This window comes from Leptodactylus fuscus, chromosome 3 (assembly GCF_031893055.1).
Source record: "Leptodactylus fuscus isolate aLepFus1 chromosome 3, aLepFus1.hap2, whole genome shotgun sequence".
NCBI classification, from domain to species: domain Eukaryota; kingdom Metazoa; phylum Chordata; class Amphibia; order Anura; family Leptodactylidae; genus Leptodactylus; species Leptodactylus fuscus.
The window spans coordinates 58367175-58385478 of NC_134267.1; the positions used below are offsets into that span (position 1 = coordinate 58367175).

Genomic DNA, 18304 nt, shown 5'->3' on the forward strand with positions numbered 1-18304 from the left:
TGTGCACTTTGACCCTTTTTTGTTCAAGAAGGCGCAATTGTTAAAAAAATACATTGCACAGTCGCCCCTTTTTATGCAATGAAGTACTGCGGGCACATAACTGCATTGTAACTGTAATAATGTGACTATATATAATATACTATACAGGTCACCGGTATAACAGGCACTAGAATGAAAACCTCCACCTTATTGTGCCGTGGTAGACACATGCTACTCACAAGGCTGTGGTTACCCTATTTTTTGGCAATAAAGCATGGTGTAAACTCGGCCTAATAAAGGAAATCCAATAATATGTGAAGCCATATGGCACAGACTTGGTTTGTTTCTTCATTGACTCCGGGTGATAGTTGCACATGATATGACATCTTAAGTACATGCCAGCGTTTTCTAAGAAAAAATGGCCGAGAAACGTCTACATCGCAATATAAGGTGGAAAGAAAATGGTGTGTGGAAATGAAGTGATATCACAGTTTTGTGTCATAGAGTATTTGTGGTACCACAGCCATGGTACAGGTAGCAATGCTGGCAGGGGGCAAACAGCTTCACTGGCTGGGTTACAGGTCTATTGGACGACTGGCTGCATGGGGAAGACATAACAGGACTAAGAACATGCCCAGGTGATAGGATGGACATGACAGGGAGGAGGCGGGAAAGTAAGGGGAGGGCACCGCGAGCACTGACAGGAGGGACTGGGCGGGGCCTATGACTGGCTGACTGAACACACAGGCGGCAGGTGTAGCCGAAGACACTGGAGGACGCGGAACTGCAGCAGTACAGGCAGCCGAGCCGTCATTTTACTGGAGCAGCCCATTCCACAGTCAGAAGCCGGGACTAGCGCTAACATGGAGGCAACAGCAACGCTGACAAACAGGAAAATGTGACAGTGAGGGAAGGGGAGGGGAGTAGCCGGAGAAGAGAGGAAGGAAGGGGAGGGAAGAGGAGCTGGTGGCAGCGGCTGTCACTTCCAGTGCAGCACAGGCAGGAGACAGGGATCCTCGTTCACAGCACCCAGGCTGGCACCTCTGCCCACTCCACCTGGGTGCCGCACTGTGGGATCTATACATGACTGGCACTAGCCGTGGATTATCTCCTCTCCCAGCCTGCTGCTTCTGCTCGGTCAGGGGCTGCTGTCTCGTCTGGAGAACACGATAAGCATCAGGAGAAGCCCCCTACTCCATAGCCCTAGCTGTCCCACCTCTTCACACAGATCACCTGCAGCCGACCCCCCTCCTCCCCCCAGCCCCAGGGGCCAGGACCCTTCTGCGTGTGGGGTGCCCATCAGCCACAGCACCAGAGAAAGAAGAAGGGAGGAGGAAGAGGGAAAGGTGGGGGGTGAGAGGAGAGAGGGATCTGGAGGAGGAGGTGGTGGAGGAGAAGGTGGTGGAGGAACCAGAGGCAGAGAAGGGAAGCGGTGACCATGTGGAAATTTAAGGAATTCAGGAAGGTGCTGGATGGCCTGACGGCCGCGTCCTCCTCCTCTTCATCGTCTGCTTCATCTCAGCCCGGGAACAGGGAGGTAGACATCCCAGAGACGCTCCAGTCCGAGCACTTCCAGCTCTGCAAGGTGACTAGTGATGAGTACTATTTATTGCTGGCATTGTCATCATGTCCTGCAGGAGGCCCTCCCCCCTCCCCCGTGTGTGTATAGCATCCAGCTACTCCAGGAGCCTGCACCTTCCTCCATCATCACATCATTGCTCATCCTCCTAGGCCCCCACATGAATGTGCATATTCAGGGGCCCCAGTGCTGCTCCCCTCCACTACTCTGTGTGTATATATATATATATATATATATATATATATATATATAGCGCCTGATGATCTGCAGGTCCCTGCACACAGCTCTATACACTGTGTCTATGAAGCACACTGTATACTTGTTTATGGTCTGTGCACATCTCCCACTCATTGGCTATCTGCTTCTGCTTTGTGGCATTTTGCGCTGGTCTTGTCCTCGGGTGGCTTGAAGGGCATATGGGAAAGCTCTGCACCATTTACAATTCTTTTTTGGGCTGTGTTTGCTGAGATCAGGCTCCCCCCACCTTGTCAATTCCTCCCCCTCACTCCTCCTCTTGTCAATTTCCCCATTCTGATAGCTGTAATGTCAGCTGTTGTCAAGGCTCGCTCTTGTTGATATGTTTAGTCATTGGGGCTACATCATTCTTATGATAACGCTGCCAGGTACTATGCTGTCTTGTATTTAGGGTGATGTGTTATTCCCAGTAGTCCATTGCTCTCCTGCAAGTTCTAGCCTTGTGTTTAGACAGCTGCAATATATGTGTTGTCTGGTTTTATATCTCCTTTATCTATATTGACTCTGGTCAGGTATAAGGGAAGGGTGGAGATGGTCATTTGTACTCTTAATAGGTAAGTGACGTTGCAGGCCTATGGCACAGGCAGTAGAATATAGGGCTGGCACAGCTTATTGCACATGGTGGGCACAGACAGGGATAGCTGTCACGTTACATTGTTTTGGATTTGTTTACAATAAATAGATGTGAGATCTGACTCTACGATTTCTGCATTTGGTTGTTTGATACGTGATTTATATAATGCTGAAGGAGATCTGATAGGAAAAGACACAAGAACATAGTGCAATGTGTACACAGCTGAACCTTGAGTGCAATGCATCTGTCTGTATATTTAATCTAATCAATGGATTGACAGATCTCAGGAGCTTGGTGACCAAGGCAGCCATAACATTACTTGAGTCATGGTAATGGAGGGCAGTGGACGCTCATCTTCTCTGGGTCATAACCGTTAATAGCAGCTATTACAGTGACAAAAAGGGGGTCATCTGTCCTGTAAATGGGGGCCTGTGATGGCTTCATTCCCTGGCCCCCCAACCCCAAATGGTAATTCTGCTGGCGCACCTTTGATGAATTGAAATGATCCAAACAATAAATGTTTATATAGTGACTTTTTGATGATTCAGCGCTGTAGTATTAAAGGGGTTGTCCCACGTCGCATACTCGCCAGTCTTTGCTGCAGTAAATTCTTCTGTCTTCCGGCTTTGTTGCGTCATTGGTGGGCGGGGTTACATATGCAAAGCCAGCGGCGAGAAGTCGTCGCTTCTATGCCGCTGGCCCTGTGTGTGCGCTGCCGATGCACTAGGCATCGGACGTACAGCCTTCACAATGTAATACAGACCCGGCATCCGCTGTAATAGAGAGGCGGATGCCGGGGAGTGTAGACGCCGGCACAGGTGAAGCCAGCAGCGGCAGGACCGATACTGCTATTCCGCAGTTTTGCTGAAGCAATGTATTTAGGAAAAGTCTTACATTCACATTAACAAGCAGTATAGATAGGATCCTTGTGATGGGACAACCCCTTTAATTATTATGGCTCCAAAGTGGAGCTTATGTAGAAAATGGAACCCAGAAGTGAAGCCCTAATATAATTTTGCATCCTGTGTTAAGCAGGCCTTTCACATTTGATAGGCAAAATACAATTCCCTTTCTATCAGTCGTTGATCCACCAAACTCGACAATATTGGATTTTACATTCCAACTATGGAGACCTATTTTTACCATCTTTTCAGACACGAGTTCATAGGCTAAAACTTGTTAAAATTGCCCACTTAGGTGGGTGGCTTTCTAGTCTGTCTGGCCAGCCAAATTCTGTGTCCTTAACTTAAGTGTATTTGTTGCTGGATAACCATGTGAATGAAGAGGCTATATGCTGCTTGTGCATGTCTATTAGAAGTGAACCTGTCATACTGAATATTCAGTGCAATGTGCAGGCAGCATGGTGTAGGGTAGGGGGAGCTGAACAGATTGAGAAACTTGTTTTTTGGGGAAAGATTAAATGTTTAGTTTTCTGCATTGGTTTGAGCCAAAGTGTCTTGAAAATGAATGGGAAATATAAAGGAATCATGGATACTTTTGCCTTTAGTTAAGTCTTTCACAGCAAAGCAGGTTTCTCCCAATGTGGGGTCTTGGCCTATAAGGACTGTTTGGCTTCAAAATGACTCTTCATACTGATGACCTTCCCATGGGATAGTTTATCAGTATGTGACCTAAGGAGGACTGAAACCTGGACCCCAGGTAGACCAGTGGTTCTGGCATCCCCCGGGCAGCAGAAGTTACAGCAGAGGGCTGGGAGTGCATGGTGCTGCTCCTGTTCATGTAATAGAAGTGGTGCAGCAGCTCCTTTCACTGTATTGTGGTGGTACCAGGGAACTGCAGCTCCACTCCTATTAATTGAATAGAAAAAGCTGCACTTACTCCCTGTCCAATACTGTAACTTCCAGCACCCAGAGGCTGCCGAAACAGCTGATCTATGTGTAGTATCCGTGTTGGACCCTCACAATCACATACTGATGATCCATCTCATGGATAGATCGTCAGTATGAAAAATCATTTGGGGTCTGGAAAACTCATTTAAGTATAACAGGTAACAAGTTTATTTAAAACTTTAATTATTCTGGGCTTGAGTCAGGTGGGTGGTCGTACTTAGTGGCTTTAAGGCAAAGGCCCCACGTTGCGGAAATTAAGTTTTTTTTTTTTTTTTGAGCCAAAGTCAAGAATGGCTAAAAGGGAAATGTATAGAAAGTTCTTTATACTTCTGCTCTATCTGCTCCTGAATTTGGCTCAAAAAAACGCAGCAAAATCTGCAAAAAAAAAAAATCTGCGTTTCTGCAATATGGGGCTTTGGCCTCGGGATTATCCAGCTTCCAAAAGTTATCTGCAAATATATGCATAGCAATGCAAAATTTTTACTGTTCCCTTGTATCAATGTTAATGTCATGCACTGAATCTGTGGACAAACTAAATTTCCCATGATTCATCTTGCAAATGAAACTTTACAGCAGCATGTGAGCTTGGATGTGGGAGTGATCTATTACCTGTGATTTCATTGGAGGGACACACAGAGAGTGAGAGCAGACACATGAACCTTGGGAAGTGTAGTTTGTCCATGGATTCACTGCATGTATATAGCAGTGATACAAAGAGCAACGAGTAAAAGAAGGCCAAGAAAAGGGTGCACAAAGGAACAGTGAGGATTTTGCACTGCTGTGGATGTCTTTGCAGATAAACTTTGGAGGATGGATAACCCCTGTAACTGTGTATACGAGTAGCTGTCAATCACTGAATAGGACCGCCCATTTTAAAATAATAATCAGATCTATAAATGAGATTTATATTAGTTCAGTCAGTAGTGAACAGTCAAGACAGATCCATCTATTGACTGACTGCAATGGATCCTGAGGCATCATGTAATGGGGACTGTCATTTATCTGCTATATTTTACGTTACTTTGCCAGAGAGAGACGTCCTGCATGCAATACCTTAGGTAGACAGATTAAAACCTGGTGCTATAGTTTTGCTGGGAAAGATTCAACATTTTGGTATGATTGGTTCCTCCTGCTCTATAACATTACGCATGCGGACTGCACTATAGTTGCAGTGTTTCAGGTTTCCTTTAAAGAGGACCTTTCATGGTTTGGGGCACAGGCAGTTCCATATACTGCTGGAAAGCCAACAGTGCGCTGAATGCAGCGCACTGTCGGCTTTCCCGATCTGTGCCCCGGGTGAAGAGCTATTGGTACCGGTACCGTAGCTCTTTACAGTCAGAAGGGTGTTCCTGACAGTCTGTCAGGAATGTCCTTCTCCACAGCAGCGTCTATAGCGCCTCCTCCCTTTGCTCACAGTATTCGTCCATAGACGAGTATTATCACGAGGGTAGGGGTCGTTCCTCCCCACTGACACACTACAGCGCTATAGGCGCTGCTGTGGAGAAGGACGTTGTCAGGAACGCCCTTCTGATGATGAAGAGCTACAGTACCACTACCAATATCTCTTCACCCGGGGCACAGATCGTCACCTCGACTAGACTTTACCTTCTTTTAGTTATTCTTAATCAACCATTTCTATTCTATACCCGTTTCTGCTGATCATATAGGGCAGGGGTAGGGAACCTTCGGCTCTCTAGCTGCTGTGAAACTGCAACTCCCAACGTGCACCATTCACTTCCATAGGAGTGCCAAGAACAGCAGAGCAAGTATGCATGCTGGGAGTTGTAGTCTTGCAACAGCTGGAGAGCCGTACGTTCCCTACCCCTGATATAGGGTCTATAGTGCTGGTATCTGGATGTTACATTCACAATGTCAAACCTGAATGAGGCCATTAATGGGTTCACAAAATAGTACATGCATTATAACATAGACTGTGCTGTGTTATAAGAAGGGATAAGCTTCGGGGATTGTGTTATTGTTAATGGTAGAAATAAGACAAAACTAAAAGCAATTGGTGTCACTAGTAGTTGATGCTCTGGAGCAGGCCTTATGCATAAACGTCATCATCTTGTCTTGTAAGTTAGAATAGCCGACCTGTCAGTTTCTGTGCACCCCTAGATCAATATGTGTGTTATTTCTGACTCTAGGTTCACACTTCGATCAGGTTTCCATTCTTTAGGCTCGCTTGGGGACTCTATAAATGGAAACCCAATCCGTTTACAAAGCGGTCACCCACGTACGCCATAGACTATAATGGGGTCTGCCATGTTTCTATTGGGAAAAATGCAGAGAGAAAAGTCCTTGCAGGCCTTTCTTTTTCTATACGTTTTTAAAGCAGATTCAGGGACAGAAATCTCAAACGGAATCTTGTGGCGCAGGTGTGAACCGAGCCTTACAGGAACGTTTTAGTAAGGACTTGTCTTCCCTATGAATTAACAATTTTTGGGATTGATTCCTACAACTCTGGATTGTATAGTTCTCTCCTGGAAATTTATTAATAAATTAACAATTGGATGTTACCAGTTTATTCATAAATTGCCAGGATGAAAAACAGTGACATCAAAATTTCGCAGTTGCAATAAAAAAAAATGCAGAAGAATATTTTCTGAGGTAATAAGAGTATTTCCTTCCACATATAAGGAGAGGTGATCAATTTTCTTAAAACTATATTGGGGCTGACTTGTCAAATCCGTAAGACAGTCACCAATAGCAACCTATCACAGTGAAGTTTTTATCTATGCTGTGATTGGTTGATCCCTTTTACGTATATAGTTATATGAACGGTGACAGATGCGATTTATCAGGACCTGTATTTGTGTCAGTTCTCGCCACTCAGTTGCTTTTGTCAATACATTACAGCTCCCACTGGCATAGCGTAATCTCTATGAGCAAATCATTTGTTAAATGTATTTTATTGGTGGCATTTACACTGCAGTACATTGCACTTTGTATACTGATGGAATTAATGAGATTCAGCCACATATAATGGAACCAGAAACATATTTACTAATGTCAACACTGGGGTTGTATGGTAAGAAAAGAAATATGAGCGCAGCGGGTTTTATGTACATGAGTAATATCAAGCTCATGTCCCTCTCTGGTCCTTTACTACGCTTTACTTCATGGTGTCTTAAAGGGTACCGAGTGTTCATGAAAAGTTACAGGAACTTGCTGGGCAGTCTGTTCTGACTGTATAAACTTTCATACATGGTGTCCTTTGTGTTTGTGTGCAAATTATGGCTAAAACCATTCACAAGTGTGTCTCAGCACCCCCCACCCCCGCTGATAATGTCCTGCCACTCTGCAAGGTGTAACTATATAACTATACAATTGCAAACAAATACCTGAGAAAAGCCCAAGTGACCATAATATAGGAGATCCAGGAACACTGGAATGTAAATACAGGGCAAATACAGACAAACAAGCAGATAAAAACACAAGAAAAAAAAAATTGAGCACAGTCAGTAAGGTTGCTTGTTGTCTGTGAATAATATCTGTAATTACACAAGCATTCAAAAGTAGAAGTCCTTTGTACCTAGAATCTCCCCTTCCTCCTTCCCTTCAGTGTGGGGAGAGAGAAAAGGACAGCCCCCTACACTCACGGATATAAGCAAGACTGAATACAATGTATCGGGGACAGATTTCCTTAGTAACAAAAGTGAACCATAAAGTATCTAGAAGGGGAAACTCCTAGCGGCAGAAATTTTATGTTAGGGCCCTTATGTTGCATAAAAGCATCACTGGAAAAGCCTAGAAATTAGGTCCATCTTTAGTGGCAAGTTAGCACTGTGGCCAGTGATTGGCTGAGCGGGCATCCTCAGGTACCAAGTGTGTGGGGTGACAGCAGGTCAGGACCAGAGGGGATCCAGGCAGAATTACAGTGGCTGGGGATTGGAGAAAGGCAAGTATGGCTGTAAGTTCTTCTGTATCCTGCTGGAGGGGGAGGGGCAGTCTCTTTACTGTCTTTTTTTTTTTTTATTCAACAAGTTGTATGAACTTGAAAAAGGTTTGTGGGATAAAACAGGTTGCGGAGTGGCCCAAACAGTTCCTCAGATCTGCAATTCTCTGTTTGTGGAAAAGATGTCAGAGGTAGAAGTAGAGAGGTGCAGTCGGGATGACTCCTGGCACCCCCATATTTTGTTATTCTATACCTTTGCAGTAGTAAAATCTGATACTCTGAATAAATGTTAGAGTCCTACAAAACTGTACAATGTAATTCAATCTACTGTATGTGCAGAAAGCAAACGCCAGTGACAGAACACATTTATTACTGGATATCTGGATGGTAAATTCTGCTAGCTGAAGATGTTTTGGCTTTAGGGTACATACACATTGATGCTATTTCATTACTTTGTTAGAGCGCAGTAAATGTATGGGGAAATATAGGTACTGCTACGCAATATGTCGGCCATTGCTTAGTGTTTAATTCATCGTGGTTACTGCTGGTCATGTGCAATAAAATACCATGTGATATTACAGCAGAGTAGTATGCCTGGGTGAATGAATTAGATCTGTCACGTAGGTGCTGAATGACACACACACACACACACACACACACACACACACACACACACACACACACACACACACACACACACACACACACACACGTTAGAGGGGAACACACACACAGGTTAGAGGGGAACACACACACAGGTTAGAGGGGTCAGCCACCAATTCTCTGATGGGTATGGCCAGTTGTAGACACGCTTATAGTTTTCAGATCAAAAACTCTCTAAAGCTACGGGCCCACGATGCGGCAATGCAGTGGAAAAAAAGCTGCACTTTATAGGACCAGCAAAGTGAATGAGATTTTGTTTAATCTTATCCACACACTATGCAAAAAAACCTAACAAACAAAAAAAAAACCTAGCTCTTTCAAGTACACAGCATGTTAATTTTAGCCGCAAAATCATGAGCGGTTTCCATATAGATTTAATAGGATAGTTACTTGGTCTCTGCTGTAGAGTTCAAAGCTAATGCCTGTGATCAGAGTTCATTCTGGATCAGGGGCAATATAAGTCAGGGACCCCCCAATGAAAAAAAATGCCCCTTGGGACTGAGACCTGCAGAGCAGCTTCAGCACAGCGAGATTTCCTGGTCCTTGTACGACAGCTATTGAGGGTGGTCGATGATCAAAAGTGCCAAATTGCAGTTTTTTTTTTTCAGTTTTGCTTCCCATAAACATTTGAATAAAAAGTGATCACTTTGGTTTTTTTTCTTTTTCGAAGGGGATATAGCGTAAAAAAAACTTGATAAATTCAATACCTCTGGAATCGTACTGAACCCTAGAATATAGGTGACGTGTCATTTAGCTGCACAGTCAATGCTGTAAAAACGAAGCCCATAAAGTTGCAAAAAGTTTCTCAAATTCCACCCCATTCTGAATCTTCTCCCCCTTCCCCCTCCAGTACATCATATGTAATATTACAGTATGTTGCTGGGAAGCAGAGAATGCTAGTATCATACATACTATAATGCTATAGTCCTTCTCCTGGCATAATGTACAAGTTTAGAAATCCTACTGCTTCTCTTGCAGCTCTTCTTGAGGGTTTGAGGCTTTTCTGGCTCCAAAAGAATCTTGAAAAGCTCCTGAAAAATCTTCCCATTGTTCTCAGTTGGCAGTAGCTAGTTTGTTTTTTTTTTTTTTTCCCAGAGCTGTTTTATAGTCAACCAGCTGAAAAAAGAAGCATCCTACCCTGTCTTGAGGCAAAAAAAAAAAAATGCCATTGTAGTTTGGACTACTGACTTTACAACCCTGCAAAAAAAACCTTCTTAAAACTCAGGGATTTAAAAATACTTGAAAAAAACAAACCATTTAGAGACAGATGCAGGACTGGTTTTTGGTCAGGCACTTGTCTTCATTGATTCTATGGAGAGACGTTCATGTAATGCCACCCTAGAGGCCCCACCCTGGAGCGACGCACCCATGCACCAACCTCTACTATACTTAGTCTGCTGAAGACCTCTTATTATAGTAACCTCGTATTTAACATAACTCTCAAGTATCAAGAATTAAAGTGCTATTTGTTTGGATCCTGTGCACTTGCAGGCTTCCACACTTTGTACATTGTATATACATTTCCTGTGGATAGGATGTTGCAGTTATTGCTGTATTTTCACAAATGTATGTAGCGGCCTAGGTAAGCAGCCAGCGCTGCATGCAGTGGTGGTGGAGAGTCAGGATTAGGTTATTTAGACTAAGGCCTAGTTCACATAAGTGCATGGGTTTCCGTTAGAGTGCCTGCTTGGAGACACCCCCCCCTCCCCCCCATCCCCAATAGAAACCTAATCAGCATAAAAAAGCGGTTATCTTAGGAGACCTGTGGACCCCATAGACTGTAATGGGGTCTGTGTTGTTTCCGCGTGAAAAATGTGTAGAGATAAGTGCTGCTTGCAGGAGACTGGAACGGAATCCCCCAACTCGGATGTGTCCTCGGCCTTACAGATAAACTGAGCATTACATTCGCTGTGTTTAAAGTGACAAAGGCAAATAAACCAGTTAATTCTGAATCCATTGTTCTTGCCAACTAGTGAAATAGCAGCTTTCACTCTTTATTCTATAAGTCCATGGCTATGGCTCTTAGCATTAGCACTCTTTCTTCTCCTTATTCCAGCAATTAGAAATAATAACTAGAAATAATATAGTCTGTAACATGTTTCTTTCCATCAAAATGATATGACTCTCCTGATGGAGCCTACTATGCCACTAGAATTGGTTCAGGGCGCTATTCTGTCCCCCCTCACACCTTCCTTTTAGTTTGAAATTACTTATTCTAAAGCAGATTATTTGGGAGACTTTTCAAGACTATCCTTATAACATCCTCAGAATAGGTCATTTAATATCAGATTTGTGGGAGCCCCCCCCCCCCCTAATCTGCTGTCTGAAGACCCTCGATGTACAGGCAAGTGCTAAAGCCTTTTTATTCCCAGGCACAACACTATAGTTTATCTAGCGGCTGTGCTTGGTGCTGCACACAACCATGTCGCATGAATGGGACAGATGTAGATGTAGTAAACTGCATTACCACACGATATGTACTATGATGTGTATGTGCTCTGTGAGGGGTTACTGTAAAGAGACCATAGCTTCTGCTGGGGGTGCTGGGGCATGTCCTAACAATAGACCAACCATCTAAAATTCCCCAAAAACCATCTGATGGCAAGTTTACATGCTGAATTTGGAGTTCATTTTAAAGGCAAGTTCAATGTCAAAATTGTCTAATTTCCATGTGCAGTTTGCCTCCTGTTGTTTTCAATGGTAAGCAGCGCCAGCACAGAATAAAGCGTCCTGCTCAATCTTGCTGAAGTTTCCATGGCAGATTCCACCGCAGAATCCGCAGTACAAGACGCTGCGATTTAGTTTCATTATCTCTGGAGCTAAACAAGGGGTTATAAAGGGGAGAGGAATCAGGACATGTTCCGCTGTGTGAACCGGGCCTAACCTTACAATGCTTTTTAGATTCATAAGAAACACTTTGGCTCTAGATTTGACTGATTGGTTTCTCGAATATTTGTCCGTATCAAGTTTCTTTCCATCTCTATTCCCTTACCTTGTGTTTCCATGTGTGTACAGATGCTTTACTGTGTCCACTTCTTTAATGGATTGCAGTTTTCATTCAGTGCACCAGATATTTATGAGAATGAGGGAGGGAGAAGCTCCAAAACTACAGCCCAGCCAAGTGGATGTTGATCCTTTCATTGTCGATTTTTACCGTAATGAAATGGCTTTGTGCTGTAAACTGCTTAATGTAGAGATACTATAAGTAGGTTAGATGTTGTACAGTAGCTGTATATCATTCACACTAGACATAGTAGTAGTGCCTGCACGATATTAACCTCTGCAAGTGAGAATTCTCCATTTATAACAGGCTGGACATGAGGTCTAGGTATTGTACCTTACATTTACACTGCAGTAGTTCTGATTCTGAACAATTTATATGAATTATTGATCACATCTACACTTATTACTAAATAATTCCAGGGCTCGCAGCAACTTTACCCTTGAAACTTACCCTTTTTGGCTGTCGCATGTATAGGCCTCACACGTGGACGTTTTCAGTGTCCATATCATGGATCTAGAAAATGGCACGCATTAAAATCTTTACTCCTCATCCTGTAATTTATATGTTCCCAAAACCTGCCTCCAGTAATAGAAGAATTCATGAGGAAAAAAAAAATACATTGTATGACAGAGGTTTTCTCCCTAGAAGTATTGCTGCTTGACAATCTGCCTCCTTGGAGGCACCTTCTGCCTTTAGGTAAACTGTGCTGTCAAAAAGAGCCCAAAAGGTGAAACTGTTAAAATAAAAAAGAACAAACAGAACTTTTGATTAAATCAAGAAATGTTTTATTTTTGTAGAGGCGGCATCTGACTTTCGGATATGTTCATTGCATATAAATAGTATAAGGCATTACCTGATCAATGGAGGGGGATCAAGACTTCAAGATCAAGCCTAATGAAGGCTCCCAGGCCGGTCATCGCTACATTACTATTACGGCTGGTCTATTACCAGCCGTAATAGTAATGTAGAGAATCTCCCATAGACGGCAATGCACTTGTATTGCTGTCTATGGGACTTGCAATCAAATGACTGCAGGTTCAAGTCCCCAAGGGGGGGGCTAAAAAAAATAGTAAAAAAAAAAAAAAGTTTGAAAAAAATATAATAAATAAAAGTTCTAAATCACTGCTTTCCCTAGAATACATATAAAGGCGGGTTCACACCACCTGATCTCAGTTATGCAGGTTTCCGTTTTCTGTCGGCAGAAGACAGAAATCGACATTCAGTGTCTGTGGGTGAGCGTCTTCTGCTGCCCATGGCGAAACCGTTTTTTTTTTTTTTTTTTGTACAGGACACAAAGTCCTGCATGTCCGACTAAAAAAAAAAACAAACAAAAAACGGTTTCGCTGCGGAGAGCAGAAGAGGCTCTCTAGCGGACACTTTTCAAACCCATGAATGTTTCTTGGGCAGGAAAGGGAAACCTGCATAATAGAGATTGGGTGTTGATGTGAACCTGCCCTCAAAGTAGAAAATTACTATGAAACACATACACATTAGGTATCCCTGTGTCTGAAAGTGCCCAATCTACTGAATATAGGGTACCTGCAGTGCTTCTATTCCGTCAGGAAGGGGTTAATAGCAGCACTGCACATACCCTATATTCAGCCAGGCTGAATTCCAAGTGGGGTTAAAAAACCCAGTCCTCAAGCTCAGGGAAGGGGCAGACAGACAACCAAAACACCCCCTCCCCTTCCCCAGCAACTACTGCACCCAAGAACTCGGCCTTTTAAATTTTAGAAATTTTCCAGTAACTGCTGCATTTCCCCCCCTCGGTTTATACTCGAGCCAATAAGTTTTCCCAGTTTTTTTGTGGTAAAATTAGGGGCCTCGGCTTATATTCGGGTCTGCTTATACTCAAGTATATACGGTAAGTTATACCCTAGGGAAACTGCTGGCATTTTTGTAGGTATAATTATGCTGAGATTTCCAAAACCGTAACTGTTTTGGAGATTGCAGTATGACTGTATTTTCCCGCAATGTGGGGATGGGATTCACTATTATCTCATCCACTTTTGCAGGGACTGTACAACGCTGCATATTTTTTTTTTTTTCCCCACGGCGGAAACGCCACATAGTGCCTTGGCCTCAAAGGGATTTTCTTGGATTTCACCTTGATGGCCTATCCTTGAGCTGATACTAAACAAAGTGCTGCAGTAAGTGAGGAGACCTAAATCATCAGTGCTAAATTTTTTCAAGCCTTTTTTATGTTACTCACAATATATGTGCATGTACGTGTGAAAATTCTACATTTTATTTATATGTGACAATTCTTCTTGTCTTTTGTGTTTAGACGGTTCGTCATGGATTTCCCTTTGAGCCATCCTCAATGGCATTTGATCCCGTGCAGAAGATTCTTGCTATTGGCACAAATCATGGGGCTCTGAGGCTGTATCCTTTTCATTAACTATCCATAACTGCAACAGGTAAAGGCGGAGGAAGAAACTGGACCAAGATCTCGTTGGTAGCAGGTATTTTGGGTCAGAGAATGATGTCAATAATTCACTTTTAGTTTTACTGGATACATTTTGGAGTGGATTCATTTAGATGGCAATGATTTGTCTTCAACCAGGCACAGGGTTTCATATCTTAAGCACATATTATCTGTCCATTTTGTAGACAACAAAAGTTAGATTGATGGGACTAGAATGTTCAATCCCCTATCAGTCTCTAGGACTGGGGATCCCCATTTTCATATTCACTGATTTTGCAGGGTATTTACAACTCAACCCTTCATCACTGAGATCCGAATACCCGCCGCTGTAGCAGCCTGAGGTGGCCAGGACTACAGAAATGGTGGCGAGGGTTTGGAGTTAACAAACCATGTATACCAGCAAGCTTCTTTTAGCTACACCATCTCTAGGTTTTGTTTTCTGTTGGAGCTATAGAAATGGCATAGAGCAGTCATCTCAGCTGTTTCCATACTCCTGGCATATTGATTTGTAGGTCTATGGAAAACCATGAAGTACAATGTATCTTTTATGTAAAGACACCCCTACTGAGAAGCTGTTCTCAGCAGCCAGTACAGAGAGGATGGAACAGGAAGCAGAAAGTGCTGTGTAGTGGCGGAGCTAGGGCACTACAGCTTAACCCCTGTTCATGTGACTGTGAGCTGACCTCCAGTAACCTGATCTTGTCACTACACAGGGAACACAGCTTTCTGCTCCATTCCCTATGTATAAGCTGTTGGGTAGAGGTGACAAAAGTCTGACCCCACCCCTCTTACATGAGGGATTGGTTTTGTCATACTATGATCTTCTGAACTATGGGAAGAATATGCAAATCCGCCTTCCATGATGTAATTAGGAAGACAGTTGCTGCCTCATTGTTGCAAACCAATAGAGGGCGCTCACTGGAATGTGCAAGCCTGTCTTAAGACAGGATTCCAGTGAAATAACCCAATAATGGCTGCTCCCTTTAGCCTCATGCCCGACCTTCCAAGAGGCCTTTGTTTAGCAATGACGCTGGGATTATTACCAGGTTATAGTCTCTTAATCGAGGACAGCTGTTTCGATCTGGTTGGATCTCATCATCTGGTATGATCTTCTGAGAGTAGTTAAGTTCTATATTGGACCTGGGTGACCTAGTTGTTATGTTATAACTGGTGTTTTCCCAAAGGATGTTATATATAAGAATGCTGGAACAGAAAAAAAGGACTTCTGTGAAGGATATAAAACAAATTGTCATCATTGGTAGAACGGGTCCAGATATCAGGTTGTATTAAAGTGGTATTCCCATCTCATCCATTGACTATGTGGCTGTACAGGGTGGGAGTTACAGAAACAGCCAAACGTGGCTGTTTTATATTGTTTCTGTCACTGCCAAAGAGGTAAATAGAAGTTACTAAAGCCGCATAGCGATCTATGCTGTACTTAACTTTGGGGATTACAGATACTCTGCCTATCGCTGTGCTGGGATGTTTCTGTAACGCCTCATTAGGGTTGTTACTCCAATGCAGAACATGTACAGCTCCTGGCTACATCAGAGTGTCAGAAACGCGACCATTTCCATCTGTCATAAGAAGCTGAAATGGAAAAATTCTCTCTTTGATTTGGTATAAAATATCATAGCACAGGATAGGCCATTATTATATTATATTACAGTTGGGTTACATTAGTAGTTTGATCAGCGATGTGGCAAATCTAAGGTTAGGCAGTTGGAATGGGAAAAACAAAAATCTCCATTGAATATTAGATGAGCAGGCAGTGTGTGAGATCCATGGAAAAGGACTTTGGGATATTAGTGGATGGTAAACTATAGCAACCAATGCCAGGCACCTGCTGCCAGGACAAATAATACATTGAGATGCATCAAATGGGCCATAGATGCACAAGATTACAACATGGTTTTACATACTGCCGACAGCCAATACTGACTAGGGAAAAGTAAAGCTTCTGCTTTACAGGTGGAGGTTTTTTTTCCTGGACATATGGTGAAGGTATATGTAGTGGCGGTCTACTTTATCCCACTGCCTCCAGTGTAACCCACACACTTTTGTATTTTCCATGTTTGATTGCCTGCATATAACCAAAGTTATTCATACTTGGGTTACCGTATATTATTTTTATAGCTACATGAAGACAGTGTCATTGCACCTAGAGGGATTTTGTCAAGTAGTCCTCCTGACATAGGCCAAGTTCACATCTTCACCGGAGTCTTGTGGAGAATGTGGCGCAGAAACAGCCAGAAGTCGGTGGAGAGAAAAGTCTTGCATGGAGGACTTTCTCAGTGGGTTTCCATCTTAAAACGGTGAACACTTGGCAGACTCCTCGTAGTCTATGTAATGTAGTTGGTGTTTGCGGGTAACCGCTCATTTATTGGTCAAGCTCTATGCTATCCGGGTATGCTGGGGAAGAGGCAGATGTGAACGTAGCCCTACTGGGATTTTTAATGTTGTTCGCAATCTTGATACGTTCACTTTATCATGGAAGTTAGGAGTGTTTTCTGCTATTTTGATTGATCTATTGGTTACACAATCTGAAGCCTTAAGGGGCCACACGGTGGCTCAGTGGTTAGCACTGCAGCCTTGCAGCGCTGGAGTCCTGGTGTTCAAATCCCGCCAAGGGCAAAAAACCATCTGCAAGGAGTTTGTATGTTCTCCCCGTGTTTGCATGGATTTCCATCCCATATTCCAAAAAGGCATACTAATGGGGGAAAAAATGTACATTGTGAGCTCTATGTGGGACTCACAAGCCACAAAAAAACAAAACAATCTGAAGCCTTAGAGACCTGGTCAGATTATGTATTAAATTTAATTTGCTGCTGTTTTGTGTAGCAAACCTACAGCAGCACTATCCCAAGGATCTGGTGAGGATGCAGTAGTATGTGGTAATCTCAGAGGTAGAGTCTGGAACTGTTAACTTGCTGTATTCTATTTTCTGTAGGTGTACACTGTATAGTGTGAAAATATATAGTATTACTACTAATACTCCTGGGCAGCCTGATTTTACAGTATATTCTATATAGATTAGATTTTTGAGCTTTAAAATATTTAAAGATGGCAACGATTCTCACTAGCCCATTACTTTTTTTTTTTTGACTGAAGTGATTCAAAGGATTACACAGGTTTTATTTTCCTGCTCAATACATCGATCACTGTGTAGCCTACACGGTTCTTTCCTATAATGCTCTGTTCAAATCCTGTGTGAGCCTTCTCAGCCTTCCCTTAGACAAACGTCAGCAGCATTGCCTGATGTATGCTTCCAAATGTACAGGCAAATGGGGCTAAAACCCAATCTCCATATCCTTAGCTATGTCTGCATTTTAGCAGAGTTAGGGTTACTTCACACGGCAAAAAATGAAGATGAGTTCCTCTTTTTCTGCCGCTGTTTTCTGGCTGCCCACAATGGGATGCTGCTGATGGGCATGGTGACTTTCTGCTGTTGCTTATGCCCAGATGAATGAGCCTTATCGGCCGGGAAGTCTCCTGTTATGGAATCGGTGGCTGTGGCAAGATCGAGCAGGAAGTTTATTTTATTTTATTTATTTTTTTAATTTATTTTCATTGTCCTGCTGTGATCTCTGCCTGATTTGGGGGCGACATCCACAGCAAATTCTTCTTTGTGAACTTACCCTAAGATTAGCATTATTGTATTTCTGTCTTTAACGCGGCAACATTTGTTTCAGAACTTTTTAAAGGGTGTCTACCACCTCCCTAACTGTATATATGTAGCAGCTTGTAGAGTGCTCAGTCAGCTTTACAAATGTATCTTGTGACTGCGGTTCAACATGTTCTTTTGGGTGCATTAGAAGTGCTCCCTCTGCTGGTAGTGCAAGTTTAAAAAATATCTTAAAAGTGTGGATTCCTGCCACTGAGTCTGGAACAGATTGATACACGATACAGTCAAATGTATTAGGACATTTACAGGAGTATTTCACATCCCATTCTAAATTCATAGGCATTTATTAGTTAGTCTCTCATTTGCAACTAAAATTGCCTCCACTCTTTTGGAAAGGCTTTTCGTTAGTGTGTGGGGAAGGGGATGTGTCTATTGCAGATGTTCCTCTG

General features: G+C 43.0%; 1 protein-coding gene across 4 annotated transcripts in view; it reads left to right on the top strand.

Annotated features, from left to right (window-relative positions):
- Positions 1 to 697: 697 nt before the first annotated feature.
- Positions 698 to 18304, top strand: part of STXBP5 (syntaxin binding protein 5) — a 338787-nt gene continuing 321180 nt past the window's right edge. For all 4 annotated transcript variants that reach the window (XM_075267641.1, XM_075267643.1, XM_075267642.1 and 1 more), the window contains exons 1-2: positions 698 to 1564; positions 14090 to 14187. In XM_075267641.1, coding sequence (XP_075123742.1) covers positions 1418 to 1564; positions 14090 to 14187 — 245 coding nt within the window. In that variant the 5' untranslated portion in view covers positions 698 to 1417. The remainder of the gene's footprint in view (positions 1565 to 14089; positions 14188 to 18304) is intronic.